Below are 12,585 nucleotides of genomic sequence, written 5' to 3'. Positions count from 1 at the left end.
TGTCTGCTTAGAAAATATCAATACAGTGTCTACTGGCTAAACTGTCAGGCAGGGGATTGAAATTTTGTTGTTGTTGTTCATCACTATATTAAAGCTAGAAGAAAAGTCCTCATCAACTTTGCCCTTTTTCATGCAGTTTAAACTTTAATGGTGCATTTTTCACAGAACAAATCAGGAAATGACAGAAACGGAAAATATATAAAAAAATGTCTCTAAAGAAAGTGTGATGGAAGATTTAGTCTAACTCCTCAATAATGCCTTACTTGGACAGTAATGCACAAAGATATGAGATACCAAAAAAGAGCAGCTCAGGTGATTTGAGGCGACAGGATGTCCCGGACCTCTCTGTTTCACTGCAGTAAAATTGCCTGGACCAAACAGGCCGGTTCCCTGCACACTCAAAGTCATTAAGCTTGTTCCCATGAGGGTGTCATCACTTATCATGCCAGCTCCTGATATCCTTCTGACCCCCTTAAGTCATTACCAGCCCTGGAAATGTACCCCCCCCCCCCCACACACACACACACACACACACACACACACACCTCGCCTCACCTCGCTGATAGGGCAGCAGAGTGGAGGATTTGGATATCACCAGCCAGCCAGCCATGCACAATGATGATAATTTGATGAATGGATGGTTTTCCATTCAGCTATTTGATGAGGAGGATAATTACAATGATAATTTAAACAGAGGGGGCTCTATTTGTTGTAGACAGTTAACATGATGAAGGGCAACAGTGCACGCTGTTAGATGTGTGTAAGTGCACTAATGCTTCTGATTGCTTGTTTAATACAAACTTGGTCTTGTAAACTTTAAGTGGACAGTGTTTGGTGCTTCTTTATTCTGTTTGTCTTAGCTGTGATTACACTGAGAGGTAGAGGGAAGGGAAAACAGAATAAAGACAAAGAAATTAGGTTGACTGCAGGGATCACACTTTGCACCTGGATGTGTAGTGTTCCTCTTGGCACAGAAAGGCACTGGAGTTTTAATACAAGCACTTAAAACAATGGGTTTTTACATGAATGTTGGCAGTCTTATCAGACTATTAAGCAGCTATGGCGTAGGCGTGTACATAAGATATTTGTAGTCACACTAACTACAAATGTTTGTGTAGGCCAACTTTCCATGTAAACACCATCTTTGAAAACTGTTCAATGTGATCAGTTGTGTAACCGTCATCTGACTACAAAATCCTAAAATGAAGCATGAGTGTTGCAGCTGATTTCTGATCAGCTGCTGCAGACTGACTCCAGTTCATGACCTTAACTGACACAGTTTTGTTTTTAATGATTTTATAATGGCCAGACATGACAGATACGAGGTTAAAAGCTTTGTAAAGCAGCACAGCATGGCTAGTTCAGTCAGGACCACTTTGTCAAGAAACATGCATGATTTGCAGGTATTCATTTTGCTCTCATTGTTATTTATTTATATTTGGCGTTGTAACTGTTCTAAGATCCCCTGCCCTTCCATGAGCCTACGTGGAGAGAATCAAGCAGGAACAGCACAAGGAAAGCCTGAGGCAGGGAGAGAAGCAGCAGAGCAGAGCAGGCTTCACTAACAACAGAATGATATTGATAAGTCAGAATTAAAAGGAGGAGCTGGGGTGGTGGAGGAGGGTTGCATAAAGCAGCTTGTAGAGCAAAAAGCATAGCAAGACTAGAGCAGTTTAAATATGGCAGCATGAGTGTGATTAGCCAATAGCATTCTTAGGGCGGATCAGCTGGCCGTCAGCTGATAAGGGTTTGTGTGATATGTGTATATAGCAGCGCTTGATTCCATGGCCTGCCTGAACTAACGCTTTCTGCTCAAGTTTTAGCCCACAGCTTTTCAGCTCTGTCAAAGGACAGTTTTCTGCTGACTTGATTTGACAAACACAAGGAAGACACCAAGGAAGAAAAAGCATGCTATTTTGCATCCTCTGCTCATTTTATTGTGTTTTTGATGCTCACTTCTAAAAGTTCAAAAACTTTGCTCTGTACTTCCTTCACTCACATCTTCCAAACTTCCAGCCGACATCAATCTTTATGCCTTCAATCTCTGCACCGTATTTCCACTCTGCCTGCAACCCCAAAAATAAACCCAAACAGAATTATCAAAGGAGTCATGGATTAGGCGTTAAATGCTGGATGTGCTGAATAGAGCGCTTTGAAGTCTACAGGGGCTTTGAGGCGAAAATGTCACCATTGGAAATCTAACTCTAAATATTGCTCCTTCATCGCAGCAACCTCACCTCTGCTGTCCCTTCTGTAGATTAAGCATGCAAACTGCTATCTGCTCCATGTCTTCTCTTCACAAACCCTCCCTCCTGTCTGCTTACTGAGTGGAGAGGCTACAGCTGATATGGCTGCATTTATATATTGGGATCAGGCCACAAAGTGAAGGTCAGTAAGATGGATTAATTGAATGATGAAGCATTGTAACTGAAAGATGAATGAGGGATGAAAGGCTGATGGCGAGGGAGGCTGTGTATACCTTTAGAGAATCATCGATTAATGCTGTGAAAGATCCATGATGGATATGTAGAAAAGGAAAGGCAAGATCCTGTGTCTTTGTGTAGACAAAGACACAAAGGAAGGGTGCTCTGTTTACAGATGCTATGAATGGATACAGAAAAGAAAAGGCAAGTTGAAAAAGAGAGTTCAGCAGCAAAGACCAGTAGTCAGGGCTTTTCACTCTTAGATTCAAATGAATTTAAAGTATGAGGTATTTAAGGTATGAGGAAAGGGAGTTCTGCCCTGACAGCTTGGAATGACCTGTTTCACAATATGTTGTAACATGAAGAGAGTGATCCAAGAGTTAGGAGAGAGAAAACAGGAAAGACAGCAGTGCCTAGTGTAACCACAGATCCCATCTTCCTTTGACTGATCTGTTCATTTCCATAACCCAGCAAGGCCACCTAATAAGCTATTGGTATTCTCCTCCTGGCCTGGCCCTTTTCTCCTGTAAGCCCCGTGCACGCACATCCAGAGCCCCCAGCATGATCTCATTTCCTGTCTCCACACCACAAACAAACGCTGTCAATGGCACAATTGTTCCGATTCTCTTAGTCGGTGGAACTGCTCTTGCTTCTCAGTTGTTCCCACAAAAACAAACCCCAACTCTCACATACTCACACATACCCATGTGACATGCAGCACTGGGTGCCGGGGGTGTCTACTAGAGTTCACTCCATATATTTTGGCTTCACACAAACACACTGGCAAAGACGTAGATATGCTCACAACATAACCCGCCTGTGGAGTAGCGATAACTGGGGCTAAACAAAGGCCCTTTAATGTCAGTGTAAGCCCTTGTCCTGAAGGGGGCTTTGTTTGTGTCCGTCTGTCTTTCTGTTTGCACACGAGCTGTGTTTGTGTATATTGTATGTGCTTGCTGTGTTTGTTTGAAGAACTTGGCAGAACAGAGATAAAATGAGATGGAAAAAGAGAAGTGAGGGAAAGAGCTAGTCCACCAAAGTGCCCGAGTCTCTAATCGTCTAATGATGGAAATGAGCAGAGGAAATGAGAGTGCAGAAAAAGAAGAATGCTGAGACTGCACTGCTGGAGGATGTACACAAATTTTATTTTGTAATCCTTCAACGTGCAAAATGCTCCACTGTTTCTCCGTCTTGTCATCTGTAGAATCAGAATCATCATTTTACTGAGACACTCTGGGACTTTGGTATGTGTTAATTTTCCCTTGCTAAAATCTTGTAAAAACCAAATCAGTGTCGGCTTCAAGGGCTTCAAGAGGCTGCAGATCTTTGGAAGTCCAGCCAGGAAATAGTGGTGTTTCCCAGCCTTGACTTTAGTAAAGTCGATGTAACAGCAGGAATAGAAAGTAGCAGATGAAACTAGCTTTTTTTAGCTGTTGCGGAGGAGGCGAGATAGTTTAGCAAGAGGAGGTGAAGAGCGAACAGTGTATCTGGCAGTGAGGGCACTGTATCCATCCTACTCCTCTGGCTGTGCTGAGTGGAGTTCCTGGCAGGTTTGAATGGCCCTGCACCCTTCTGATAACTCACCCGCTTGGCCCTCCATTGTCTCTGCATTCCAGTGGCTTAAAACAGAGGTCGCCTTTGCTAATGCTGTATCACCATCCATGAGAAGAATGTCAAACCCTCAACGAGAGCAGCGAGAGCCATCCGCTACATTTAACTTTGAGCTGTGTTCCATCACTGAAATTATTTTGGCTACACTTAAAATTACAGTGCAGTTAAAGTGTGTGGATTTCCAGATTGTGGTGAGATGCTTGATCAGAAGCGCAGCCTTTTGATGTGTGTTTTGGGTGAAATTTTCCATGTGTGAGTGAAACTTGTGGTAACCACTCAGCCAGACGCGACGCCTGCTACGTGCCGCGCCCCTAAACCACTTGTTGTTAGTTTGTCTGTCACCATAAAAACACATCTGACTCTAGTCTGACATCTGACCAGCCTTTACCCAGAATCCCTCACTCCATGAAGGGAGGAGGCATTAAACTTGAGCCTCATGCATGTATTGGCCTGCCCTAACCCTTTATCCCTGAGTGCCCTATCACATGGAGTGGAGTGTGGAAAGAGTGTGGAAGGAATGTGTTGGCAGGGTTGGCTCTTCTTGCTTTCTCCTAGTGCTTGAAAGACCAGACATTCATGACTTTTTCCCCTCTGACATCTTCTCTAACCTTTTCTCTCTTTATTTCTCTCAGCTGTCCTCAATCAGGGCCTGATCACAGTCAAGTCCAGTCATCATCAACAGATTTATTTCCAGAGAACCACCTTAGACTCTCAGGAGAGGGCTGCGTTGAAAGTAATGTAAAGAAAAAAAAGGTTTTTTTTCACTTGGCACTTTATTTAGTTTGAAATCAGATGGACTTTCCCTTCATGCCCAGTATATTTGAGACTCACAGCTTAATCTACAAATTATCAACTCTTTTGAGGGTCTGAAATAAAATTTCTCACTCACCGGGCAAGGTGATGGGTAGATGAAAAATACCATTCTTCTTACCAGTCAAAATAGATTAATATGGATTGACTGCTGCAGGTCAGCTAATGTTCTGTATGGTTACTAGGGACATAATAGTGGCTTACTTTCCTGTATGTGCATGTGTGAGCAGCACTAGGGGTCAACTGATACAGGCCCACTACCGATTATTAATAGTTTATGAGACAGGTGACCGATATCTGGAACTGATATGCTTTTATTATGCACAAAATGTACTTAATGTGGCAAAAGTAAAATTGCATGCTTAAAAAAATAAACAACTTAGCCCTAGCTCTATCAGCACGAGAAATAGCATTTTATTTTTATTTATTTATTAAAGGGGGAACAATACATATTAATAAACATTTTAAAAAATGTAAACATGCCAGATTGTAGCCCAAGGCTAATTTCCATCTGCAGACCCCCTGGCAGGTTGATGTAAGAAATCAAACATATACACATACTATTTACATACAGGACACAACCGTGAACAAGGACAAAAACTATGACTACAGGGTCATGTTAGTACAAACAAACAACAATAACACATTAGATGAGCCAGACTTTATCTGTGTTGCACATACCCTTGTTTTGCACTGAGTCCAAATGGACCTACCCCTGTATTGCACCAATTCATATTGCACAGATTCCAGTATTGCACATATCCCTATATTGCACTGATCCATATTGCACATATCCCTGTACTGTAATGATTTATATTGCACATATCCCTGTATTGCACCGATTCATATTACACTATATCCAATTGCACATTTCTGTATATTATAATGCATTTTTAACAAGTTGCTTGGTTAGAAATGCATGAGGCAGCACTGTAGCATTTTTGGTAAAATAAAATTATAGGATAATTAGCCAAATACCAACCATTAGGAGGACTCTTCTGAATTGGCTGTTCACAAATGTGCTTCACATTGGGAGCCTTGGTTTGGTGATTGGGACGTGGAATGGGGACGCTGAAACATCTGGTGTGTTTATACCTAGCGTCTGTTTCCTTCCTCACCACAAACCAATATTCTCAGAAAAATAGGGGGCAGTGTCTTCTAAAATCATGCTGTAACATGTTTTGACATCTGGCACATTTGCATCTGTATAGATTTTGGTGATGTGCGCATCCAGATGAGAATTCTCAGTAGGGGTGGGTAAAAATATCGATTAATCAATGCATCGCAATATTTCCTAAGTTACTATTGTGCAAATTTTTATTTTCAGATGTTTTATTGTTCAAAAATGTGAGGTGACTTACCAAATATGTTCACATGGGCATGAAAATAATTATTAAAAAATTGTCAACAGGTTATGTGTGTATTTCTACTTCTTACTGAATCGACATTGAAGCATTTAAATCGATTGAATCGAATTGAATTGAATCGATATCGAATCGATATGCAACCTAAAGAATCGAAATTGAATTGAATCGTGAGGTTCTTAACAATACCCAGCCCTAATTCTCAGCATAGTTCCATGATGGGGCGTTTCTGAAAATTTTACGTCACATATGATATGCAGACACTCCAAACTCCACAAATGCTTCAAGCATAAAACAGGTGGTGTTAATGTGGCAGTTGTTTTATATTTAGTCTTAGTTCTAATCTTAAAATAAGAATACCTTTTAGTTTAAGCTGTATTTTAGTAGTTTTCACTCTTAAAAGTTTGTTCTAGTTTTCCTTGAAAATAAACTCTCATTTTGGTCTGGTTTTAGTCAAAAAAAGTTCTTCCATTTTAGTCTTTACTTTTGGTCAAGGCATTTACTCTCTTTGAACTGATTTAATCAGATGAGTTGTAAAATTAATATAGATTTAAAACACTTATATTAATGCACTGATGGTGACACTGACATAATTTGAATTCAAAGTGGTGAAATATCATGGATATTGAATGTCCAACAGTCTAGTTCTAGTAGAAATATAGATGCATGATGCAAATTCATTTTTAGCCAATACAGATAACTATATACACATATTGTAAAGAGCTGATGTCAATTGTACATAAAGACACCAAGTCAAGCAGAGCTAAGAGAAAAGTTGGCAAGTAGACAGTCTGGTAGTTGTTTTACACTTGGGGCTTCATTAAAAAGGTTTAGGGCTTATAATGAGCCTCCTACAGTGTGTAGCATCCTAGGTAACCACCTATATTTCATAGTACATTTAAACTTTTGATATGATCTATACTGCTGAAATGTATGGCAGATATGTCAGCTGTAACTATGGGCATATCTGCCAATGCCAGCATTAACTTTTGGAGCTATTATCTGCGGATACTGATATCATCCCTCATAACAAATGATGCAAACAGAACAATGCAGAAATGCTGGAGCAAGCAGTTGAGTCCCTTGTACAATAATATGAGATTTTTGCCTTCATAGCAATGCTGTTTGTTGCACAACATAATCATAGTGCCAGTAAAAGAGTGGAGAGGAACAGGAATCAGAAAACTTCACGTACACAAACTTGATACAGTTTCTGATCTTGCACTGATCGCATCATCACCTGATCTCCTGCTGTATATATCAAGAATATTTCCTGCTGTTTCAAACAACAGCTTCTCCCAGAAAGTAGGGTCCATCAGGAAATAGTCTTGAAATTTTCAGGAGCTTTGCATGAATGTAAAATGGGGTTTAGTTTGAGTAAGCTCATTTAGCATGGTTAAATCTTAGCACAGATTTTTAATTACATGATATTTCTGATGCAAACATTCAACTGTAGTCTGGCAGATACCCTTCTGTGATTTAATCCCCACATGGAAAATCTGCCAGTATTCAGAGCTGGGGGTTGTTATTTGGGACCCTGACTTTACTGAATATTTCCATGTTGTATAGAACAGATTAGATCGGGTCAAATGAAAGAAATCAATGTTTGTTAGCCAGGTGGAAACTGCTACATCTTTCATCACCACATAAAACTGTTGAAGAAAATCTTTTTAAACTTTGTTGGTGAACATTTTCTGTGAGCTTAGAAACTGTTAGCATTTTCTAATTTGTAGTTGCTAGCAGGAAATGCCTTATGGCAGCACACAGGACATTGCAGGACACAGAAGTTTCTCCTTGGTTGGCTAGAGGTCTGTTTATGTGTGTTTGGGAACACCACCATAGCGCCCAGAGCTTGGGGTTCACCCATGTCTGCAGTGGGTGCTGTGATGCAGACAGACAGCTCTCTCCCATGCACCTTGAGGCTGTGAGTTTCTGTGTATATGCGCATGTGTGTTTAGTCAGAAGCAGGCGACCATGCATGGTTGGTGGCTGACCTCCAACGACAGGTGCCTCTGCATCCCTCAGCAGGCGCGCACACTATCACAAATAGCCCCTGCACCATTTTTCTTGATTTGAGTTAACCAAACAGACAGTTGCCTTGTGACAGAGCTACACACACAGAAAGCCCGTGTAGCTGCGTGCTACGGTCAACCACTGGGGCTTCAGCATCTCGGGGTGTTTCTTTGCTGCCACAGACAGACAGGCTACAGTTGCAGGCGAGCACAGTGACAGGGACAAAACAAAAAAGAAACAGCCTTCAGGTTTTGTCTCCTCTCGCTTGTGTTTGTTCACATAGTTTAAGGGAAACACACCAACATCAGGTTATATTTGTAATCCCCCCGTAATTAAATGTGACTTCTGTGATGGCCTTTTGGGTTTCACAGAGGCATGGGCGCGGTGGAGTGCGTAAGCAGATGTGACTGTGTTTAAGAATTTAATGCAGCAGTGTCACAGCTCATTGTAACAGTTAAGGAGACGAACAGTTGTGCTTCTCATCATAAAGGAAAGCTCTCCACTGTGTCAGCCAGCATTTGAATATTTCCGGTTAGGAAACTTAGCTTGAGTGAAAAATATCCTCTTGATAATAGTGTCAGAGATCTTTTTATCCATCCTGCTCTCCATGCGCACAGTTTAAACACGGATGGTTTGTTTACCTCTTTATGCGTCACTTTGCCTCCCCCTCTCCCCCCTCATCTCTCCTCCTTCCCTTCTGTTTTTATTTTGGCAGAAATTGTGCTGGATTATTTCAACACATTTTCCCTTTATCCCGTTGGAAGCCAGTTTCAAGTGGAGAGGATTACGTCGCTAAATACGTTTCCTTTTGGTACAAAGCTCCAAAGCCACACACCAGTGAAAGGAGGCCTTGATAAGAAAATTGTGTCAAAAGCACTACCTCACCTCACAGCTCACCTCCCCCTTCACTCAATTTTCCCCTTGTTTGCTTCCCACCTTTTACACCAAGTCTAATTCCCTGTAGTTAATTTTTATTTTTCTATTTGGGACCATTTTGACATCTAGTGGGGGATGATAAAGTCGGGTTAAGCCTCTTCAACCTCCATCTACCATGGTGCTCTGATTTCATTTTCTGACATTATAATGTAAAGAAGATTTAAATGTCTATTCACCCATAGATTAACCGGTTTATTTCTCTCTCTGTATCCGCAGTATAACTTTGTGGGGAGAATCCTTGGTCCTCGGGGACTCACAGCCAAACAGTTAGAAGCAGAGACGGGATGCAAAATCATGGTGCGAGGCAAAAGCTCCATGAGAGACAAGAAGAAGGTAAGCTCATCAGCGTGGCAATGTGCCCAGTGTGTTTAATGAGTTTAATCTCTTGATAACAATGTAACTCATTAGATTAGATTACACACACAAATAAAAAACAATTCTACATTTATGTATTCACCAAAAAGCCAACACAACCCTAAGAATATAAAACCTAAGGGACAAGGAGGGGTCCGCTGTTGCACGAAAACACCCCAGCAGCCCTGCAGAAACATGAGGCACACACACTCTCAGTTGATGCTTGGTGGCTGCATTCTGACATCTGATAGGACTGTTTGCAAAATGCTGCACGGTGGAAAGTACAGGAGGCAGTAGTAAAGAAGGCAGATGAGGCCAGTGGCAGCCTCTATTTCTGGACCCACAGGGCTATGGTTGGAGACATAAAAAGCTAATGTGGTGTGTTTGTATCTCTGCAGAGTCAGGCAAACCTTTTGCATTATTTTACTTCAAAAACGTGCCTCCAATAGCCACCTCCCAATGTTTGAAACTCCACAGAGACTGACTTTTAAAACTTATTGTTGATTCTGTGTATAGTTGTCCTGTGTTGCACTACTGTCAGGTCAGCCTTGTAATAGTATGTCTTTTAAGCCTACAAATCTGACTCATGGTGTATTTCAGCTGCCTGCATATTGAATATAGATGCATCACACCATTCAGCCACAGAAGATGATTGAACAATGAAAATCTAAGCTCTGAATGCTATAGCAACTAGCATTCATCCCCAAGGGATTGTAAAGTGTGTCAGATCAGATTTAGTGATGTACTTTGAAGTTACTGTGAGGACAATTTGACAGGTTTTTTTAAAATTGTGATATTTCAAGCATCTGTGCATGTTTTGCCCATGGGCTTTAACCGTGCCGTAATGGCTGCTTTTGGCAGTTTTGTTATATTGTTGATTTTTCTGCTTGCTTGAGTGACATCTTTTTTGAAGTTGCATCTCCATTTGCGAATCTCCTCCTTTCTTTGTATAAACCTCCCAGTTGCTGTGATGTGCCAGGCAGTGGTGCCATATTGCATCTGCATTTCCATAAGTCAGAAGAAGGATTTTTCATGGGAATCACCTTCTCTACCCGCACACGCAAAGTCCACCACGCTCTAACAGAAACAAGCTTCACACACAAAAATGTACACAGATTTTTTTACTGAGTCATAATCTGAGAAGCTCCAGTTTGCTTCAGGGCCAAACGTTTTCTTCCCTCGTATTTTTTTTTTTTTTTTTTTGCGGCTTCTCTATTCGTATTTTAATTCCTGTCTCTTCCTCTCATTTCCCTTGGAGTGTGTTCATTACCACAGAACAAGATGAAGACACTCTGCTCTGCTTCTTCTGTTGGAATTAGATCCAGAAGTAGTTAGATGGGAGCGAACACGCTCAAGCATGTATAAACCGTCACACACATACTTACAAAGTTCGTCTTAGCTCATTTCATGAATCTATGATAACCCTCATCGACTCAATGCTATCTTAAAACTTAATGATGTGTGCCACTTTGTTTGGACGGGACCCGTCAAAGGACCTGTGCAATAACTACGCTGGAGGAGCTCCATAGAGTAAAAACAGTGATTTAAGTATGAATACTGATGGGCAAGATCATTTCTGTACTTTGTGTTTTTCATTTAAGATGAAGGGAGTTACCAGTTATTTAAGTTCTATATATATGATCTTGGGTTCACTGAATATGTGTTAACATTTAATGGCATCAGGCTGGATTTTATGTGCACATGAATTTCTGAACTTGGATACAACTCCAGTAAAATTTAACAGTATTGATACATGTTTTGTATAGCATGGGAGCCAAAATACAATGTGTGAAAGCTTTACTACTGTATAATACATTCAGTTATTAGTATAACAGACACTTGAAAATAAATGAGTATCAAAAAAAGTAAGAACTTCTTTTGGAATCGAATATTGTGAGGTTTATCAAACAAAAAAACCAAGCACTCCATGCTAGTATATAATCAAATAATCAAAACTGACATTCGGATAACCTGACACGCCAGATGGATTTGTTTCACACATCCATCGGGGAAAGCTTCAATAGGAAACGTTTGAGAAAAGGCCGAGACTTTGAAAAAAAACTCTGAGTGTGACTGGATAAACGTTCGGTCTGTCACAATTCTGTGGGTCACTCAAAGCAACAAAACACGTGACGTAGTAGCTATTGAGCTGCGTGTGCGCAGCTACGGGGAATAACACGAAACATGGCGACTATAGACATGTAAGTACTCAACTTTTGTCGTTTTTGAAAAGAAAACAACTCACTGCTGTTCTTTGTTCTTCTTTTAACAAAGTTCTGATAAATCTTATGCTTTGGCAGCATCCACGCTAAGCTCTTCTGCCATAATTGCACCGGCCTCTTGCTGCTTTCACTTTCTAACCGAGCCCAAACAGTTCAGATGGGAGCTTAACAAGATGGATTTGCCAGTGAACAACAAGGAAATGGGCATATCCATCTGCTTTGCAAGGTTACAATATTGGATCTTTGCAGATGTCCAATATTCACAAAAGGATTTTAGCCGACACCAATATTGATGCCAGGGAGACTGATATCCATACCAATAATTAGTGGCTGTTTGAGTTTCCTCCAAAATCAGTGCACGTCCTTGGTCATCTTAACAAGATGGATTCGCCAGTGAAAATCAAGGAAATGGGCATATCCATCTGCTTTGCAGGGTTAACATTCGGACCTTCTAACTGTAAAAACGTACTACTGGCTGTGTCATCATGGGACAGGCAGCCAGGTGCCAGAAACCCAAAAGAGGTAGAAATAGTAGTCATGTGACACCACCCCATCCAGTCTGCGACACAGGAGCACCGGGAGGTTAACTTAAACACCAAGCCGTCTGTGCAACGCAAGCAGCTCAATGTTTCCCAGTAACTATCTAGACTATCGCGAAGCCCCAATTATCAGTCAACCACTAATGCATGAGTTAATAAATAATCGTGTAATGTTCTTATTTTAATAATAAAACCTTAGCATGGATTGATCTGTAATCAGGATATGTAGGTCAGTATTGGTAATGATCAGATACAACCATGATAAAAACTCTGCACCCACAAATCACATTTTTTCATGAGTTGCATTAATATG

The 12,585-nt window shown here is 40.9% G+C and overlaps 1 protein-coding gene across 8 annotated transcripts in view; it reads left to right on the top strand.

Annotated features, from left to right (window-relative positions):
- The window catches only part of qkia (QKI, KH domain containing, RNA binding a), a 93,026-nt gene that overhangs the window by 40,151 nt on the left and 40,290 nt on the right, over positions 1–12,585 (top strand). For all 8 annotated transcript variants that reach the window (XM_041812383.1, XM_041812379.1, XM_041812385.1 and 5 more), the window contains exon 3: positions 9,374–9,490. In XM_041812383.1, coding sequence (XP_041668317.1) covers positions 9,374–9,490 — 117 coding nt within the window. The remainder of the gene's footprint in view (positions 1–9,373; positions 9,491–12,585) is intronic.

This window comes from Cheilinus undulatus, linkage group 18 (assembly GCF_018320785.1).
Source record: "Cheilinus undulatus linkage group 18, ASM1832078v1, whole genome shotgun sequence".
NCBI classification, from domain to species: domain Eukaryota; kingdom Metazoa; phylum Chordata; class Actinopteri; order Labriformes; family Labridae; genus Cheilinus; species Cheilinus undulatus.
This window is presented reverse-complemented; position numbering and strand designations above follow the sequence as displayed.